The following is a 21,060-nucleotide window of genomic DNA, read 5'->3' as shown; positions in this document are numbered from 1 at the left end:
AGTAGTAGGCGGGGTTTTTGTCCCACTTCCGCCATCTTTGAGACACCATTTGTCTAAAATGTTTGTGCTTTCACGTGATTGGTTACCTAAAGCTGAGTAGGCGGGAACATAACCATGGAACCCGGAACATCATTTCAACCCAGTAGAGTACCACCAAATACCAGCAGGACCTGACATCGCTTTGGAAAAAAATATCAACGTGACCCACATATTCATCAGTTTTGGTCTACTCTTCTACTAAACTTCGGTTTTCCTCAAAAGAAACATATTTGTAAGTATCTATTCTTAAAATGACACAATTAGTGCTTCTTCAGTCTGTTGCCGATGTTAGCCACCCAAGCAGCTAACGCGTCTTGTGTTTTGCTAGTAATTTACTAAGTAAATCTATACGATGTGTTTTTTTACTTCATTGGGTGAAATTGATACTTCGAATAGTTATCAAAATTCACTGGTAGTTTTTTCGATGTATACATCTTTTGGTTTCCTATTAAGTCTCACATTAGATTGCTGTTGTGGCTGCATGTAAAAATTTTCGCAATTTTAACAATTTTCTATCTTGTCAAACAGCTTCCGTGGCCAAGCAGTCAAAAAGATGGATGATTCTATAAGTGTTATTACCAATCCCACTGTTAATGTGCGCCTTACGACCACCATATCCGCCTTTGAGGTGAAGCGAAGGTTTGATAGAGGAATCTCCATTGCAGAGCTGAAGGTAAGTCTTATTTATTAAGATTCACCTAACACCATCCCCAACTGTTTCTAAAGGTACTAGTATATTTTTTTCCTTCATCTATTTAAAAGGGGAAACTGGAGATGGTTGTAGGTGCTCCTGCCTCTAGCATGGATCTGGAATTATTCAGCACGTCAGACAAATTGTTGCAGAAGCTGGATGACGACAACGCTTTGCTGGGCTCTTATCCTGTGGATGATGACTGCAGAATACATGTACGAGGTGGTGCTTTCGTTTCGGTGATTGAGATGGAGAAACAGAGTAGAGGACAAACAGAGAAAGAAAACAGGATAGAGAGTTTGAACCCTCCTGGGCTGATCGGCAACATTTAGACAAGGTAAAGCAGCTTTGGCGGAACATCCTGTGAAAAGGCAGTGAAAGAAATAGTATAAGCACAGTTTTTCACCACATTTTCTTTACGCACATTACTCTGACACACTAATCTATGTTGCAGTAGCACTCAAGCTATTTTCTGCATGTTTAATAATTGTGACTGTTACCTAAAGTCACTACGTTAGCATAATAACCTGTGGGGAAACCATCCTTACACTGTATGCTTTTATTTTGAAGGTCTGATATTTTATGCAGACGTTGGCCGTTGATTCTAATTTGCAATGAAACAATGCCATTAATGGAACAGTCGAATGTCTGTGGCACTTTGACAAGCCCCATGCTAACGTTAGCATCAATAAACTTCTGCGAGAGACAGCAGAAAGCAAGTGTGGAAGCTAATGAGTCGTGTGCAGGCTAGCTAGCAGTAACTTTGCGAATGGACTGGGCCAGTTTAACTTTCATTCGTATCGTTTGGTTAGATTTTTACCAATACGGGGAACAGGAAACCATTCATGTTAATGGTGAGTTCTATCACAAAGTTATGTTAAATAATGTATTCTGACATTTTGTTGAAAAGTGGCCGCGCGTGCGTGTTTGCGTGTGTGAGGCTCTCACTGAAAAACATTTCTAAAAAACGTTCCCGACCCCTGCTCTATCTCATTACCCTTTTCAGGTTATCGATCGAAGTGGGGGCCAGTTGGGAGAGTTTACTGACGTCACCCAAGTGGAGAAGTTTGTTCTGTCAGATGAGGCTTATGAAAATAGACCAGGCAAGTCAACTTTGTTTTTAAAAACAGATATCATACCGAGATATCTTCTTTTTTTTTTTTTTTTTTTTTAATAAAAAGATCGCTATCGGCGCCAGAACGGTTGATCAAAACTTTAACCTCCACGGCTGTCTGTCCACTTTAGAAACGGCGAGATCATTCTTGAAGAAGCAGTGCCTCGGCCGTTATAATGAGGAGGAGATGGCCAAGAAGAAAGCGGAGAGCATCGCGAGGGAGCAGGAGCAGCAAGCAGCCGCTGAATCCATTTCCGTAGGCAGCAGATGCCAAGTCCAAGTCCCTGGACAGCCCACAAAACTTGGCACGGTCATGTATGTTGGTAAGATTTGATCGACACGTCAAGACACTCAAAAACTGTTTTTAATCATGATTTTGCCCCTTCTCGACCAAGGATGTCAAACACCTGACCTCTGTCTGATATATCCTATAAGATTCTCCTTCTGTTGGAAATCTAAAAGTTTCCTCTCTTCACTACTTTTTATTTACCTAGCTATTCAGCTATCTATCTCACTGGCTATCTAGCTAGCTATCTGGCTATTTGGCTGGCTACATAGCTAGCACTTCATTTGCTTTCTGTTTGCTATTTATTAGCTATCTAGATAGCTCGCTAGCTATTTGGCTGGCTATCTATTAGCTATCTAGCTGGCTCTCTATTAGCCGTCTAGCTGGCTAGCTATCTAGCCATTAGGTATCTAGCTGGCTAGCTATTCAACACGCAAAACAGAAAACATGACACAGCTAGGTGGGTATCTTACATTATGTTGCTCACTTGAGCTATCGAGCTGGCTATCTAGCTAGCAATCTAGCTGGGTACCTAGCTAGCTATCTATTTGCTATCTATTAGCTAGCTAGCTGGCTATCTAGCTAGCTACTGTATATATTTGCTATCTATAAGCTAAATAAAGTTTTTTTTAAATGATGATCAGCAACAATTTAGCTATCTAACTAACTAGCTGGCTATTTAGTTAGCGATCTATTTGCTGTCTATTAGCTATCTAACTAGCTAGCTATCTAGCTTGCTAGCTATTCAACACGCAAAACAGAAACATGATGCAGCTAGGTGGCTCTCTTACATTATGTTGCTCACTTGAGCTATCTCGCTGGCTATCTAGCTAGCTATCTATTTGATATATATTAGCTAGCTTGCTGGATATCTAGGTAGCTACCTATATTTGCTATCTATAAGCTCAATAAAGGTTTATTTTTTTGAAAATTCGCATATTGTGAACATTTTTTTTTGCTTGTGGTCTTTACAGGCACAACAGATTTCAAACCAGGCCATTGGGTAGGCGTCAAGTATGACGAGCCATTGGGGAAGAACGATGGCAGGTTGGGGTGCCTTTCTGCACACATTTAACACGCTTGCTTTGTTTTTATTTTGTTGTTCTCTGACTATTTTCCATTTGTTTTTTATTTCATCACAGTTGCGAAGGGAAGCGCTACTTTGAGTGCGAGAAGAACTACGGGGCGTTCGTAAAGCCGCTGAATGTGACTGTGGGAGACTTTCCAGAGGAGGATTATGGTTTAGATGAGATGTAGGACTTTGAAGTGACAGACGATATGATACAAAAACAATTGATAACCTGTTTACTTTGTTTTTTTTAAGAAGGCATGAACCATAATCATGTGTTTGACGTGACTTTTTATTTTTGAAGATTGAAGTTCTCGTCAATAGTCTTGCCAATACAGCCAAAATAACAAAGGCCTATACCATATGTTCCTGATTATGCAGGATATGGTTGCGCATGGGATTCTTGTGCTTCTGATGTACCCGTCAAATCACATCATTAGAACAAAATAACCTTTATTGTCCTTCGCTCCATGCCAGTGGGTATGAAATAGGTATTCTCGACATACTATATGTGCAATCGTGTGTATGTATGTGTATTTGTTTGTTAAGCAATTCCATCAATTCTTCGTGTAGATACATACTGGATTTCCTCTTATTTTTATATTAATAAAATTCCTGCCATTGAAAATGTTTGCACTCGCAACGTGTTATGGGTTTATTTGAACTTTTGCAATGGAAATCATACATTTAACTGAATTTTTGCTGACGAAGTTTCTTGGATAAGCGAAGCGTCCGACACCTTCAAAGAAGTACAGATGACGGCTGAAAAATCTTTTCATCGATGGACCACTGCTGTACGACAGAGTTTACACAGACGTTTTAACTGAATAACTAATAGCGAAGACTAATAGGGAACCTTTTTCTTGCTGTTACTTGGCTTCACTATATGATACCCTCGGAACATATTGATTGATTTCAGTTATCATTGTCACGTGGATGGGTCGCTAGGATAGTATTGATTGATTTCAGTTATCAGTCCTCATTTGGATGGGTCGCCAAGACAGTAGAAGAGTAAAATGCCCTTTTAATAAAGAGTTGGATGTTTCTCTTTAATCGTAAGTAGGTTCGTTGCCAGATCTTGTGTCACGTGTGACGCCACAGGGTTAAAGAGTTTGATGTTTCTCTTTATTTGTAAGTAGGTTCATTGGCAGATCTCCCAGGCAGGTAACACGCAGAGCTTGATCGTAGCGTGGAGTCGAGCTAGTCATTCTTCGGTGCCGTGACTTGATTCTTTCTGTCCCGCGACGGCTACTTATATACCCATTTTCATGCGTGGGAAATGCGTCAGGCTGGGACGCACATCAAGGAGATCAAATGGCTTGACAGACATGAAAGGCGCACTTCCGCGTGACGCCACAGGGTCGCCAAGACAGTAGAAGAATAAAATGCCCTTTTGAACAGATTAAGACCTTGCATTTTGGCACAGCAATGCTCCATTGATGTGCCTCAATATTTCTGGTATCAAATTGTTTAACTCAGAACGCAGTTTTCTGGTAGTTATTAAAATACTGAGCGTCAAGGATAAAAAAAGAGTAGTCGTGCAAAGATCCCATCATAACATTTCAGTTTAATGGTTTGAATACTCTGATTGTGACAAACTTTCAAATTAAAGTGTTTCAAAATAGGTGATTATGGCTACAAATATTTTATGTCTAATTAGTTTGAAAGACGGGCACTAACTCCTACAGTAGTTAGAAAAAAATATTTGACAATATGTTCCTCGATAAAACGTGAACAAACTCAGAAGAAAATTACCGAATGTCACAATATACGTAAAACAGGCGGGGGCTTCCGCTGTCCTTTATCCTCGTCATTGGCCGCGGCCACGCCGTACAGGTGACGTTCCTCTCGCGAGATTTCCCCGCGAGGGAATCGCGTGCTTGTGTGCCTGACAGAGACAAGGAAAGATGGCGACCCAGGAGAGCCAGGCGAGTATAGCGGCCGCCAGCAATGGCGAGGTAATTTCAGCGGTTCCCACATTGACAATCGTTTTTGTTTTTGTTTTTGATTTCAGTGACAGCAAATTTGTTTTTGCCTCACGTTGTCAAGTGACACGGCGCTGCCGTTTCAAGCGTTCGAGTGACGTTTATCAGTGCCGGTTCCTTTCGAAATGCGTCTCTCTCTCTCTCATCTCCCTCGTTTTCCACCTCATCCTTCCTCCGGTGGTCGTACTGATAAATTCACGCCGTTGGCGTACAAGACGATCGGTGTCTATGAACACATTTCTCCCCGCTCGTGGCTAACTAGCTTACCGGTGTCAGTTAGCTAACACAAGGCCTCGGACTAGAGAACCACACAAACTCAGGACGGTCTGCACACGTCACCTTCGTCAGTGGCATCGTTCATTCATTTGAGTTGAGAGTGGTTTAAAGTTATACTCGCAATAGAAATCGGGAGCATGTATTTTGTGGGTGTTTATTAGCATTCTGGAAATGTGTATTTTGAGAACCTTTGGTTGTCCTCAGATTTTAATGTTTTGAAAAATATTGTTTGGGGGGGGGGGGGGGGATTTCGCAATGTACAGTGAGACCTTGGTTTACGAATTTAATTTGTTCTCAGACAGTGTGTAAGGCGAAAAGTGTGTATCCCAAAAAATAATTTCCCATAGGAAACCATTACAATGAGAATAATCCGTTCTGAGCTCCCCATAAAACATAATTTTCTACTTTCTAATTTTCTAAGCCTTAAAACTACACAAAATATACCTTATTTTATTATAATAAATGTGCTATGGTATTATAATTAAAGAAATAAACTGTACTGTATAATAAAGTAGTTTTATTTACCTTTTTGATGGTCGTTGATGGCTTGATGGAATGGCCGGTTTCATCAGCATTAAACACTTGATGAGGAACGTAACCTTTCACCATCTTGAGGAATGATCCCTTATAGGTGCTTTCTCTGTGATAATTTTATCTATTTCTTCATCAATTGTGTTCTGTTTCACTGGGTTGATAGCTTTTTGCATCAAGTGTACAGATGGCTCGTGCGGGTGGTTTGTGGAGCCTGATTGATGGGATATTTTAACCTTGCAGTCTACACTCTGCCTTTGAACTATCAAAGTTAAAACTCTCGCTGTTGTCTGCCTGTCTCTTTAATGTTTAAACCACCCTCCCTCACTGCTGCGTTCTTGACCAATCACGTGGCTGTAACCAAAGACTTGGGGCAGGGAATAGAGGACAAAAACAGTCGGCTGCCATTTTGTTGTTAGAATGGGCTCGTTCGCGAACGACACATCACTCTTTGGGGCAGCTCCGTGTACGGAAATTACACTCAAATTCAGCACAGGTGATTTGGAAGAATTGTGAAATTCCGTTTACTCCAATATTGAAATTTGTGTTTTTTTGTGCACTTTAAATGACTTAAATGGACTAGTTCTCAGTGGCTTTGGTAAATTCGGCTAATGTCCACTTTTAGAACTAAAGAGCTGCTGGCTAGTTATGACTCGTGCGTTTCGTGATGACCATTGCAGCTAATCAGAAAAAAAAGCAGTCGTCACCCTGGAGGAAAAACTTGTCTGGTCTATTCTGCGCTCAGATTAAAGCTTGAAGTCTCCCCAATGATACAGTATCATGAACTACGTGAATTGGAGTAGATTATTTCAGTTATTTGCATTATGTATTTTAGTTTGATCATTCAATTTATGCATAACTGTATTTTTACTAAATCAGTTGACAGTCTTTTCTGGTAGTTTGTTCGGTACTGTTTAGTGTGTCACGTCACCTTTGTTGCAAACAATTAAACCCACATTTCCCCTGTTTCTAAATGTCACCATCGTACTGAAATAGAAAAGTGCTTTTGTCAAGTGCATTCACCATTACAAGAGCGTTGTTACTCAACTCGTTAATTGTTAATCCTCGCGGCGTAATTTATGGAAATGGGTTATTTATTGTCTAGATTGAACTACAGATGCCTGTGGGCTCCTGTCTATGCGAGTGCATTTGTTCTGAAGCCTATTGGTGAAATCTCGTGTATAAGTGACGTCATGGCGTCAAAAGTCAAAACCAAAATCTATTTGTGCCACTTGAGGGCCATAAAATATTATAGATGATGACTCTGTGACTTTGCTTCAGACCTTTAATACCCTTACTTGACTCAGTAACAATATACTGCATCAATCTAACTACCATGTCGCATGTCCCCTTGGCTTTTGTCTCTCTCATGTGTTGAAAACAAAGAGGAAGATTAAACTTTGAGATAGCAAATGGGTCCCATGACTTCGCATGTGCTCTATTGTGTCGCTTGAATAGAAAAGTGGCCTTGTTTGTTGTGGTGGACAACTCAGTTTTTGTTCAGTATCACGCTTGTATTTGCAGTTTTTGAAACCATAATGTTGTAAAGTCATTGTAGATCGTCAAAGCGATAATCAGCTATTATGTGGAGACAATTCAAGGTGGTTCAATTTTGAAGCGGAACGGTTTCACTCAATGGGATGATGAGTTGATTTTACATAGAGTAAGTGAATGAAGTTAAAATTGCTGACAAATTCGTTCAAAGAAACATCCCTCCGGGAAATGACAATTCGATAGCAATCTCAGTATATTTTCAGTAGCTTTTTTTCCCTTCCTTGTTCTCTGTGATGCAGGTTAGCAGTAACGGAAGTGCCGCGACAACAGATGGACATACAGTACAGACGACCGAAAATCCACAGAACCCCCAACAGCAACAACAAGCGCCAAATGCCTGGCAGGTCATTAAAGGGGTGCTCTTTAGGTACAGAAGACATAATGTATAAATATTTTAAGATCATTTAAGGACAACAATTTTGGTCTTATTTAAAGGACAACCGACATCATTTTTTTGTTTCCTAACTGACATCAGAAACACGTTTTATAGCATCTAAAATACCCAAAACACGCAGGATGATATTTTTAGTCAAATGCAAAACACAAATAAAAATGAGTTAAAGTGTCCCAAAACTACTTCAAAAGGACCTCGGAGATGGTGAGTTTCAGAAGGTCCCGCCCCCTTGTTCATGACGTCACACCTGGACGTCTTGCCTTGCTCTATAATCAAAACAATGGCTTCAGATTCGGAAAAGATGCTTTCTTGTTACTCATCCAGTTATGAATATGATTCAAATAGTTCTGAAGAGGAAAGCATAAATGTTTGCAATCGATTAAAGGAGTCCTCCCATATCCGAGCCGTCAATAACAGCAATGTAAGCACCCAGAAAATGCAGAAGATGGCGCACAAGCTCCGTTGGAAATGGGATTATTTGTCTGCTGGGAATTTGTGTCAACTAGTATCAAATAGTAGTCTTGGTGCAACACACAACGATTCACCATCTCGTTATTTATATATTTTCCTTCTAATTTCGCCATCAACACGATGTTTTCAGACCAAACAAAGTACCCAAAATGCATTGTGTGTCGCTTTCTTGTTGAGGGGCGTTCGTGACGTGACGTCACATCAAGAATCGTCACCAACTCGAAACCAAGACTTCCTGAATATTCAGTGCGAGTCTTAAAACGTAAAATATAGCTATATGCGGCGGAATCTTTGTAAAATACGCTCAGTAGAAGTCATTTGAAGTGATTTTACAAATTATGGACACAACTTGTCCCGAGGCGTCGGTTGTCCTTTAAAGGAAAGAGATTAACCCACAACTTTCCTCTCTGGTTGTGGGTTGTTACAGTTTGAAGTACAACAAAAGAAAAAAAAACATACCACTACTCTGCCTGAATGGTTTCTTTTCCCCCAAAAGCTTGTTTTCTCCACTGTTTGCTTATAAATGGGAGATGTGATTGCGTTTTGGAGACCCCCCCCCCCCAATTAACTCATTTACTGCCAGACGTGTAAAATGTGTCCACTCCGGTGCCAGAGTTTTTGTCATTGTCACTCGAATTCCAGGATCCACAGAATATTGAGTTTTAAGAATACATAAACATTCAAAGTACCTTAGACTCTCTTCTTCCATCAGAAAAACAAGTGAATTCCTACAATTTTTGGGTCTGGAGTTATATGAGCGTGAAATGAGGGCGGCTCTCCAAAATACACTGCAATACATATATATTGGTTTATATATAGCGCTTTAACAACATCTGAAGCTCGAACAAAGCGTTAACATGGAAAAAGGGAAATGCTGCCCCCTTTTGGAAAGGAAACAACAAATTCGGGAATGGCCTTGGATTGGATTGGATATGCCTTTATTAGTCTCACAGTGGAGAAATTTACATTTCACAGCAGCAAAGTGATGAAAGGAATGAAAGTAGAAAAACAAAATACATGAGCTGCTGGAAAGGCAGCCACTCTCGCGGCGCCATCTTGAAGTCAAAAGAACAAAAAAAACTAAATAACAAATAATATGACAGCATAGAGACAATATGACAAAACAAAGACACAGAGAGACATTCATTCTTCAGGACTTGCTGTACCCTCTTTGTGATGACATGAAGCAGTTCTAGATGAAAGAGGAGACGATCAAAGCGTCTTTCCACCAGTGGATCAGGGACATCATGGTGGAATGTGCACGTCGACTACAAGCTAAATGTTGAAAGCAAACACGCAGCTGTAGCATCCTTGTACGTCATATTTTCAATTCCCGAATAAATTCGTGAATGAGATAATAAATAAATTAATTTTAACGCTGAACTATTTTGTGAAACCTTTAGAAGTGCACTCACGCAGTCTCTCGAGATTTGTTAATCAAATTCTTTATGGTTTTTCCAGTGTGTATATTTTGAATAACAAACAATATGTACCGCCTTTTCATTTTCCTTGTCACGGTTTTTTTCCTGCGGTTTAAAAAGAAAAATGGTCATAATGAAAAGCTGTTAATCAGATAAGTGGGATACTTGTTTTACAAGTCCGTGGTATACGCTTGTCATCGCCATTGAAGTGGAATGTCATGTACCAGGCCATTTTTGTAAAACCCTGCCATACCTAAACATAATCAAAGTTCATTTATAATTGGATTGGATTAGCCTTTTCTTAATCTCGCAGTGGAAAAAAATTACATTTCCCGGCGGCAAAGTGATGAAAGGAAGAGGAAAGGAAAGGAAGAAGTAGAATAACAAAATACATGAGCTGCTGTAAAGCCAGCCACTCTCACGGCGCCATCTTGAAGTCAAAACAACGACAAAAAACTAAATACCAGTAAATAATGCGACAAAAGACACAGACAGTCATTCAATCTTAAGTACTTTTTGCACACTTTGTTTTATGAAGCACTTTTAGATAAGAGGATAGCACCGACATGCCTCCCAAATCAAAAACAGTGCTGATATATTTGTGCTGCCAAAAAGGCGAAACCGCTCATTATTATGAGCAATTATTTGTGAATTATTTTCCCTGCCTTTCTCTGCATTCTTTCTGTTTAGAATTGCACTGCAGTCAAATCCCGTTGTTTTCTCAGAACTGCTCTAAACACTGTTAAACTATGTTCCTCTAGAATTTTTATCATCTGGGCAATCAGTAGCTGGTTCCGTCGAGGCCCCTCCACTCCAGACCCCAACACACCAGCCGGTGCACCCAGAGTGCCCAGCAGGAACCTCTTCACCAAGGACACACTCATGGTATTATTATTTTATTATTGATATCATTATGTCTTTGGAGTCATTGTCATCTAATTAAAATATGAAACATTTAATTTGATAAGCCCTCGTCACTTGCATGTGAACACCAAAGAGTCAAAACAGTCCCCCTATGCCTCTAAACACCCTTATTTTCCCCGCTCTGCCTGCAGGATATGTATGTGTATATCTCCCAAGAGGAGGTGTTCACTGACTTCAACAACACACATTCTCTCTTCTGGTTCCACCGGGATCTCGTCTACGGAGACTGGTCCACGGGGGAGAACGGAGACGGCTGCTATGAGCACTATAAGGAGATGGAGATCCCAGAGGTGAAGACAACTGGATGTCGTGTTCGGGAAAATATTTCAGCAAAACGCTTTGGATTGATTTTATATCCTGTGGTCTGCAACAATACAAACAATAATTGATCGTCAACATCATGAACCTTAGATGACCTAAACACAAAATGTGACTTTTGTAGCTAATGAGTTCCGGAATAAAACTGTAAATTGGTGGATTTGTGAGCTCCAAGACCACAATTATCAACTCGCGAAAGGTGAAATGGAAGCACTTTCTGATGAACTGCGCACCTCTGTTGACTTGTAGGCGGTGCAGCAGAACGGCTCCCTCTATATACACATCTACTTCACAAAAAGTGGGCTGTACCCAGACCCAAAGCGCAAAGGGCAGTATCGTAGACTTGCAACTGTTCACGCATCCCAAAGTAAGCCTGTGATCGAATCCGATTTGAAACAATAACAATAATATAATATAATAACAACATCTATGTTGTTGTGATATTGCGTTAACCGGACCATTTTTTTCGCCTTTTTCAGTGCTGAACAAATTCAAGCGTAGGAAGTTTATGAAGACCAAAAATCTACTTACAGGGGAGACGGAAGCAGATCCAGAGATGATCAAGGTGGGTCAGCGCTTTTACGACGGTGTTGGCTTGACAACAGCTGCATCCTCACCCGAGTTTGGTCACACGTGGGAAAACGATCAATATTGAAATATCAGGCCCAGTAAATGTCAGCGGTTACATATTCAGTTATATTTCACCCGCCTAAACAAATAGTTAGTAAATAAGTTCGAAAATGAGTTAAGTATCTCTGATGTGAATAGGTTAGTAAATAAGTTAGTAAATAAGTTAGTAATTAGGTTAGTAATTATGTAAGGAAATAAGTAAATAAGTAAGTTAATATGTACTAAATAAGTAAGTAAGTAAATAAGTTAGTAAATAGGTTAGTAAATACGTTACTAAGTAAATTAATATAGTAAGGAAGTAAGTAAATACATAAGTAAGTAGTAAGTAAATACATAAGTAAATAAATAAGTAATACGTAAGTAAATACGTAACTAAGTAAATATGTAACTACGTAAATAAGTAAGTACGTCAGTAAATAAGTACGTAAATAGTAAGGAAATGATTAAGTAAATAAGTGAATAAGTAAGTAAAAAGTACATGAGTAAGTAAATAAGTATGTAAGGAAATAAGTAAATAAGTAAGTAAATACATAAGTAAATAAGTAAATCAATCAATAGCCGGTACATCCAAACATTTTATTCTTAAAGGACAACCGACGTCTCCGGACAAGTTGTGTCAATAATTTGTAAAATGGTTTCAAATGACTTCTACTGAGCGTATTTTACAAAGATTCCACCGCATATAGCTATATTTTACGTTTTAAGACTCGCGCTGAATATTCAGGAAGTCTTGTTTTTGAGTTGGTGACGAGTCCGTACATGACGTCACTAAAGAAATGCCGAAAAAAATGCCGAATGCTGACCGAAAAAAAAAGACACATTGTAGCAGTCCTTCCATCACATCAATGTATTTTGCTGTACTTGTTTGGTCTGGGCCGCCAGAAGAGGGCGTCCAAGCTCCATGGAAGGAATTTATCAGCCTGTGGAAACGGGCTGATTCATTTCTCACACGGAGCTCTGCCGCCATCTTCTGCATTTTCTGTGACACCACACATCAGTTTTTAGCCATTGAAACGACCCAGAAGACCTTTAATCGATTGCAAACATGTATGCATTCCTCTTCAGAACTATTTGAATCATATTCATAACTGGATGTAACAAGAAAGCATATTCTCTGAATCTGAAGATCGTTGTTTTGATTCACTTGCAATGAAAGACGTCTTGGCGTGATGTCACGAACTGGGGGCGGGACTTTCTGAAAATGCCCAATTCGCAGCTCAATTTTTTTTTGCAGATTTTGGACTTTAAGTCATTTTTATTGGTGTTTTGCATTTGAATAAAAATATCATACTGCGTGTTTTGGGTATTTTAGATGCTATAAAACACTTTTCTGATTTCAGTTAAGAAACAAAAAAGTGACGTCGGTTGTCCTTTAAGGTCTAAATAATGCAATAGAAAGACACTTAATAGAAAATGATGATTCAAACTTTGATCATCAACATAGAGGGCCAGTGCTTGTTCTCCCTTCCAAAAAAGGCTTAGTGTGGACGTGATGGAACCCGCTGTTTTTACAAGATGGTTTTGCGCTTTCGGTAGCCGTAATTGTTCAAGTTTGTGCATTCTCCACATCATTTCACTTTCATTGTCTTTCAGCGGGCAGAGAGCCACGGTCCAGTCGAAATCATCTCTCACTGGCACCCCAACCTCACCATCAACATGGTGGATGACCACACAGCCTGGGTAAAGGGATCTGTCCCACCTCCGCTAGACCAACGTAAATGTCTCCTCTGTAGTTCATTGTGAAATATTGCAGCTGTATTGTTGATCAGCGATGCAATGTGACATTTCCTCTTCCCCTTTCTTCCACCAGATGTGAAGTTTGATGCGGTGAGCGGTGACTACTACCCAATAGTGTACTTCAATGACTACTGGAACCTTCAGAAGGACTACTATCCCATCAATGATACCTTGACCACCCTACCGCTACGCCTAAACTACTGCCCACTGTCCTTGTGGCGCTGGCAACTCTACGCCGCCCAGAACGCTCGCTCGCTGTGGAACTTTCTGCCCGAGGACACCTACGACCAGTCTGATGAGGATAAGGACTCTGTTAAGGTAGGGTCATTGAAATACTGTGGAACCTAAACTCTAACAACCTTTCGAAGTTTAATTTTTGTAAAGGTGGTGATAGAGACTAGACAGAATAGAAGTTATCATATTTCAAAGTTTCATGCTGTTGTATGGTTAGTTGGGCAAACACAAGGCACACAATGGAAGCACAAAAAAACTGAGGTCAATCTGATGTGGCTGACTGTCATCCTCAGGTAGGAGATCAGGCCTTGGGGGGAATTTAGGACTTGCGTAAACTCCTTCACAGGAAGAGCTCATTAGCCAAGTTACAAATCTATCAGTTCATAGAAAGACAACCCATTAAAGGACAACCGACGTCTCCGGAGAAGTTGTGTCCATAATTTGTAAAATGGCTTCAAGTGACTTCTACTGAGCGTATTTTACAAAGATTCCACCGCATATAGCTATATTTTACGTTTTAAGACTCGCGCTGAATATTCAGGAAGTCTTGTTTTTGAGTTGGTGACGAGTCCGTACGTGACGTCACTAAAGGACCGCCCTTTACCGTAAAAAAAGACGCATTGTAGCGGTCCTTCCATCATGTCAATGTATTTTGCTGTACCTGTTTGGTCTGGGGACCTCGTGTTGCACCCAAAAGCTGCCAGGAGGCCAGAAGAGGGCGTCCAAGCTCCATATAAGGAATTTATCAGCCTGTGGAAACAGAGGTGGCCACAGGAGGTCGCCATTTTGTGCCTTTTTTTTTGGGGTGAGACAGTTCCCCCCAATGTTGCCTCAAAACGGCACGAAATAAATTCTTTAATCGATTGCAAACATGTATGCTTTCCTCTTCAGAACTATTTGAATCATATTCATAACTGTATGTGTAACAAGAAAGCATATTCTCCGAATCTGAAGCCATTGTTTTGATTCATTAGCAATGCAAGACGTCTTGATGTGACGTTCCGAACTGGGGGCGGCACTTTCTGAAAATGCCCAATTCGCAGCTCAATTTTTTTCAGATTTTGGACACTTTAAGTCATTTTTATTTGTGTTTTGCATTTGACTAAAAATATCATACTATTTTAGTTGGTTCTGTTGGTTTATGGATGATGGTGCTTGGGACATCAAGGGGTGTGGGATTCAAATCAAGAAGACAGTAAAAGACAATCTTCCTGTGTTCGAGCCTTTGTTCACAGCGTTCAAACAAACATCTCTGACAGGTGGCCTTACTGGAAACCAACCCGTACCTCCTGGGCCTCACTATCGTGGTCTCCATTGTGCATAGCATCTTTGAGTTTCTGGCCTTTAAGAATGGTAAATTCACACCAACAATGCTCACAATGTGTGTGTCTTGACACATTCTTAATGGATGCTTAATGGTTCCTTCCCCAAGATATCCAGTTCTGGAACAGCAGACAGTCTTTGGAAGGCCTCTCCGTGCGCTCCATTATCTTCGGCGTGTTCCAGTCTTTGGTGGTGCTGCTTTACATTCTCGACAACGAAACTAACTTTGTGGTACAGGTCAGCGTCTTCATCAGCCTTCTTATCGACCTCTGGAAAATCACCAAGGTCATGGATGTCAAAGTAAGTCAAAACCACAGTTTTTTTTAAATTTTATTTTACAAATGTCGATGTTCTTGATATCAAAATGTGTTTTGTCTTTCCGTAGTTGGATAGAGAGAATAAAATCGCAGGATTCATCCCAAGACTTGTGTTCAAAGACAAGTCCACATATGTGCAGTCTTCTACCAAAATCTATGACGACGTAAGTCAACCATTGCTGAATTACAGTGATACCTTGGTTTACGAACCCCTTGGCTTACGAACTTTTCGGGTTACGAACGTTAAATTTATGAAAATTTTACCTTGGCATACGAACTTTTTTCGGGATACACGCAGAACTGCCTCAATGAGTGATGTGTCGTTCGCGAACAACAAAATGGCTGCCGACTGTTTTTGTCCTCTATTCCTCACCCCCAGTCTTTGGTTAAAGCCACGTGATTGGTCAAGAACGAAGCAGTGAGGGGAGGTGGTTTAAACATTAAAGAAACAGGCAGACGACAGTGAGAGTTTCAACTTTGATAGTTCAAAGGCAGAGTGTATACTGCAAGGTTAAAATATCCCATCAATCAGGCTCCACAAACAACCCCCACAAGCCATCTGTACACTTGATAGATAAAATTATCACATAGAAAGCACCTACAAGGGATCATTGCTCATGATGGTTAAAGAAGGTTACGTTCCTCATCAATATATACAGTACAGTTTATTTCTTTAATTATAATACCATAGCACATTTATTATACATAAAATAAGCTATATTCTGTGTGGTTTTAAGGCTTAGAAAATTAGAAAGTAGAAAATTATGTTTCATGGGGACCTGGGAACGGATTATTCTCATTTTAATGGTTTCCTATGGGAAATTAATTTTTGGGATACACACTTTTCGCTTTACACACTCTGTCTGGGAACTAATTAAGTTCATAAGCAAAGGTATCACTGTACTTGATACACTGTTTTTTTCTTTATTATTATTATTTTTGTTTCTGAATGTTTGTTTGTTACCTGATCCCACTGCTTCTGTACACAGATGGCCTTCAAGTACCTGTCGTGGCTTCTCTATCCCCTGTTTGGCTGCTATGCCGTTTACAGTTTATTGTATGTTGAACATAAAGGCTGGTACTCATGGGTACTAAGCATGCTCTATGGCTTCTTGCTAACCTTTGGTGAGTAAGTGTAATATCTTGTTTTGATGATTTTGTTTTCCTTTTTAGCCACGGCTACATATGAAATTATAAAAAATAGTTAATTACCATTGGGAAACACAAATATTTATTGTATTGACTACAGTGATACCTTGGCTTACGAACTTAATTGGTTCCCAGACACAGTGTGTAAGGCAAAAAGTGTATCCTAAAAATTAATTTTCCATAGGAAACCATTGAAATGAGAATAATTTGTTCCCAGGTCCCCATAAAACATAATTTTCTACTTTCTAATTTTCTAAGAACATACCTTAACATACCTTATTTTATGTATAATAAATGTGCTACGGTATTATAATTAAAGAAAAAAACTGTACTATATAATAAAGTCGTTTTATTTACCTTTGTGATAGTCGTTGATGGCTTGATGGAATGGATAGCTTTTTGCATAAAGTGTCTCAAGGAGCTCTGGGTTGTACATCTTGGAAGTTATGATATTGCAACAGATGCAAGCAGACACACATGCTAGAAACATCATTAATTGCTGGTTCCCTTGCTTGCCTCTTCATTTCAAATTGACCTGATGGCTAGTGCGGATTATTTGTGGAGCCTGATTGATGGGAATTTTAACCTTGCAGTCTACACCCTGCCTTTCAACTATCAAAGTTTAAACGAGTCCTGTTGAAAGCACCGACAAGGGATCATTGCTCAAGATGGTGAAAGAAGGTTATGTTCCTCATCATTATATACAGTACAGTTTATTTCTTTAAGTATAATACCATAGCACATGTATTATACATACAATAAGGTATATTTTGTGTCGTTTTAAGGCTTAGAAAGTAGAACATTATGTTTTATGGGGACCGGGGAACGGATTATTCTCATTTTAATGGTTTCCTATGGGACATTAATTTTTGGGATACACACTTTTCACCTTACACACTCTGTCTGGGAACCAATTAAGTTTGTAAGCCAATGTATCACTGTATGTCCAATCCCGCTGTATCCACGAATGCTGTGACTCTAAATAGGAGTCAGACGTCTGCAACAAAATGATGTGAAGTGTTTGATGCCTCTCACTCACTGTCTTCCTTTCTCTGTCCCCTTTCTCTCCCTTTCATTTCAGGCTTCATCACAATGACGCCGCAGTTATTTATCAACTATAAAATGAAGTCAGTGGCCCACCTCCCGTGGAGGATGCTCACATACAAGGCGCTGAATACGTTCATTGATGACTTGTTTGCATTTGTCATCAAGATGCCCATGATGTACAGGATAGGATGCCTCAGAGACGGTACTTCTATTTTTAAATCATCATGAACTTAACAGGACCTTCTTTATAGTACCGCTGGGCATATATCACTTTGTATTATGAATGCATGGTAATACCAGTGAGTGAAACTCATGACAAAAAGTTGTCTGCCCCATTTTTCACAATTTGAAACAATAAGATGACGAATCGCGCAAAAAAAAATGTTGCGAAGAATAAAGGATTTTTTTAAATTAAGGAAGTACCTACCACAAATGCCCCCTTGCTTAATTCATGGTTAATATCCCTATCTAGTTTGCTGACGAAGCCTCTTGGATAGGAGGCGAAATGTCCGAAAACTTCTCATCGATAAATATCCCTTGCTGAAGATTTTGCTCCAGTTGTCGTTTGTCGTCATGGAGCACAATGCAATGTTTGCGTTGCGTTGTCTACTAAAAGCCACGTGGACTCCTCTTTCTAAGCGCCTTTCAAAACTCTCATGTACACTTTACAGTCACGGTATAGTCCGAAGCACGAAACAGGCTTGTGATTGGGTACCGTGCCGAGTATGCAAATTTTGGCCACCGTGCCGTATGAAAATTTCCAAACGAACGTTCGTTTAGCAATTTGCATACTCGGCACGGCTGCCAATCAGAAGCCTGTTTTGTGCTTCGGACTATACAGTGACTGTAAAGTGTACTTGAGAGTTTTGAAAGGCGCTTAGAAAGAGGAGTCCACGTGGCTTGTAGCGGTTTAGCTGTAGCTTTTGCTTTATTGAATAAAGCAAACGTTTGATTTGAAAAAAATCTTCTTTTTTTTTTTCTTGAAGTTGTCGGCCACCCGGGCCGAGACGTTTTTAAAGTTGGACGCCCGACGTATAGGTTGTACGCCCCGGGCCTCTGGGCAGACGTTATTTCAAACACTGGTAGTACCCATAAAACTGCCTCCGCATACAGACATGAATGATAAACTGAATATGTCTGTTGCTCCTCTGCACTCACCGAGATCAGCACCACCGCCCATGACATCTGAAAAAAAAATCTATAAAATACATTTTCTTACTTTGCAGATGTCGTCTTTTTCATCTACCTGTACCAGCGCTGGATTTATCGAGTGGACCCCAACAGGGTCAACGAATACGGCACCAGCGGGGTGGAGCAGCACCAGGATAACACAGCAGCACCCGATGCCAATGTGGCAGCCATCACAGAAAAACCAGACAGCGAGAAAAAGAACGAATAAGACAGATGATGACAACCCTGGCCTCCCCCGTGTTTGGTCTCCCTGGCGCCAGGGTAAAGAGGACTTGTGGAAATCAGACAGATGGAGGGTTGGCTGTCACGGACATCACTTAAGAAAAAAGCAGTCCAACTGTTCCCTTCGATTCCTGTATGAATCCACAGAGAATCATCTTCATTGTAGACTTGGTAAATTTTAATTGTTCTTCCCTGCCTTGTTGCTTTTTTTTTTTTCAGTCCAAGTGAAGTAAAACAAAACGTGATGTACTGTATTCTGTTTGATTTTGGGTGGGTACAGTATCTTGGAAATGAGGCTGACAGTTGTGTTGAGTTTGTTTTTTTTTGTATACATGGAAGAAAGAGGCCAAGTGAAACATTACTTCTCTGTGTATATCCCATGTGAAGATTTTTATTTTCATTCCATGTCACAAATAGTTGTTGGAGTTAAACTGGAAAACGGGAAAATCCCAACAAGATATGAGCGACAAGGACCGTGACTATGACCTTTCATTTTCAACAAATTGTTCATTGACCAAACTGGGCAGCCTTGTTGGTATTAATATAAATATTGATATTGTCAATAAGTTTTGATTTTCCCATCACCGACTGACTCATTCTTTTGGGATGCCTCCAACGTGTGCAGAAGTTCAGCTTGTTAATTACTGCCAATGTTTAAAGAATCTGCAAATATCTAATATCACCAATAACCGTGCCACACACCCGCAACAGCCCGACTGGGTGTTTCATGTTAAACACTCCAAAGAAATTCACATGCACGCCCTTGTTTTCATGCTGATGGGATGTGCGTCTCTCGTAAAAGGTTCTGTGTTATTGAATTTTCAGCATTCATGTTTATAGTAAAACTTGTGTGATTGAAAACGTCTACATTAAGATTTTTCTTTTCTCAACTCACAGAAGATCAAGAATATTTTGTTGATGGGATTATAGTAAAAAAAAAAATTGAGTGCTCAAGTTATTTTTAGTTACGGTAATCTTATGTGCACATATTGAATAGTTTTTCTCAAGTGTCCATGGGAGCTCGTGCATGTGTATTCATTTATTTATGTAATGCTTTGTTGATTGTCGTTTACTCCTACTTTCCTTAACTTTAAAGGACATCCGACGCCTCGGACAAGTTGTGTCCATAATTTGTAAAATCTCTTCAAATGACTTCTATGAGCGTATTTTACAAAGATTCCACCGCATATAGCTTTATTGTACGTTTTAAGAGTCGCGCTGAATATTCAGGAAGAAGTACAGATGACGGCTGAAGAAACCTTTTCATCGATGGACCACTCCTGTACGACAGAGCTTACACAGGCGTATTTCAGGATGTCTTGTTTTTGAGTTGTTGACGATTCTGGCGTGACGTCACGTCAGGAACGCCCCCTGACAGAAAGCGACACAAAGCATTTTGGGTACTTTGTTTGGTCTGAAAACTTCGTGTTGACAGAGAAAGAAGGTACACATAACGAGATGGTGAATCGTGGTGTTGCACCAAGACTACTATTTGTTTAGTTGACACAAATCCCCACATGGAGCGTGGCCCATCTTGTGCTGACGGGAGTCCTGACGGCTCGAATTGACACGGAAGGACTTCTTTAATCGATTGCAAACATTTATGCTTTTCTCTTCAGAACTATTTGAATCATATTCATAACTGGATGAGTAACAAAAAAGCATCTTCTCCGAATCTGAAACCATTGTTTTTATTCTAGATCAAGGCAAGACGTCCTGGCGTGACGTCACGAACAAGGGGGCGGGACCCTGAAACTTGCCATCTGCGAGGTCATTTTGAAGTAATTTTGGGATACTTTAAGTAAGTCATTTTTATTGGTGTTTTGCATTTGACTAAAATATCAGCCTGCGTGTTTTGGGTATTTTAGATGCTATATAACATTTTTCTGATGCCAGGAAACAAAATGGTGTCGGTTGTCCTTTAAAGGGTGTGAAACAATGAATGGATATTTCTATCAATAGGTGGCCTTTTTCTCATATCTTTCTAATTTACTGCTTAACATTGCCAAAGTGTATTTTTTCTTTAAAAAACTATTTTATTTAGTATATATATATATAGTTTTAACATCCACACTCTGTGTTTTTGACCTACTTTTGCACCAATAAGTAATCAGCATGATTCATTTGATACAGTAGT

General features: G+C 39.9%; 2 protein-coding genes across 2 annotated transcripts; both read left to right on the top strand.

Moving 5' to 3' along the window:
- Positions 1 to 117: 117 nt before the first annotated feature.
- tbcb (tubulin folding cofactor B) lies at positions 118 to 3,827 on the top strand. The gene is made up of 7 exons (XM_089013207.1): positions 118 to 271; positions 568 to 712; positions 802 to 945; positions 1,737 to 1,833; positions 1,976 to 2,167; positions 3,105 to 3,177; positions 3,273 to 3,827. Exons 2-7 carry the CDS (start codon positions 593 to 595, stop codon positions 3,385 to 3,387), a joined length of 741 nt encoding a protein of 246 aa, XP_088869333.1. The 5' UTR covers positions 118 to 271; positions 568 to 592; the 3' UTR covers positions 3,388 to 3,827.
- A 1,199-nt stretch (positions 3,828 to 5,026) lies between these two features.
- On the top strand, positions 5,027 to 19,018 carry clptm1 (CLPTM1 regulator of GABA type A receptor forward trafficking). Its single transcript, XM_089014216.1, has 14 exons — positions 5,027 to 5,157; positions 7,785 to 7,912; positions 10,593 to 10,716; positions 10,887 to 11,045; positions 11,323 to 11,440; positions 11,553 to 11,638; positions 13,297 to 13,417; positions 13,514 to 13,758; positions 14,934 to 15,027; positions 15,107 to 15,297; positions 15,383 to 15,478; positions 16,304 to 16,439; positions 17,545 to 17,712; positions 18,737 to 19,018. Exons 1-14 carry the CDS (start codon positions 5,107 to 5,109, stop codon positions 18,907 to 18,909), a joined length of 1,890 nt encoding a protein of 629 aa, XP_088870342.1. The 5' UTR covers positions 5,027 to 5,106; the 3' UTR covers positions 18,910 to 19,018.
- Positions 19,019 to 21,060: the final 2,042 nt, after the last annotated feature.

The sequence above is a fragment of the Hippocampus bargibanti genome, linkage group LG14 (genome assembly GCF_051943395.1).
Source record: "Hippocampus bargibanti isolate YZ-2025 linkage group LG14, ASM5194339v1, whole genome shotgun sequence".
Lineage (NCBI taxonomy): Eukaryota > Metazoa > Chordata > Actinopteri > Syngnathiformes > Syngnathidae > Hippocampus > Hippocampus bargibanti.
This window is presented reverse-complemented; position numbering and strand designations above follow the sequence as displayed.

Excerpts from the sequence above, each read along its gene's own strand:
- clptm1 (XM_089014216.1), top strand. The coding sequence starts at position 5,107 with ATGGCGACCCAGGAGAGCCAGGCGAGTATAGCGGCCGCCAGCAATGGC. Across the intron at positions 15,028-15,106 it reads GTTTCTGGCCTTTAAGAATG|ATATCCAGTTCTGGAACAGC; the intron begins GTAAATTCACAC and ends TCCTTCCCCAAG. Across the intron at positions 15,479-16,303 it reads CTACCAAAATCTATGACGAC|ATGGCCTTCAAGTACCTGTC; the intron begins GTAAGTCAACCA and ends TTCTGTACACAG.
- tbcb (XM_089013207.1), top strand. The coding sequence starts at position 593 with ATGGATGATTCTATAAGTGTTATTACCAATCCCACTGTTAATGTGCGC. Across the intron at positions 713-801 it reads TCTCCATTGCAGAGCTGAAG|GGGAAACTGGAGATGGTTGT; the intron begins GTAAGTCTTATT and ends TCTATTTAAAAG. Across the intron at positions 946-1,736 it reads ATGATGACTGCAGAATACAT|GTTATCGATCGAAGTGGGGG; the intron begins GTACGAGGTGGT and ends TACCCTTTTCAG.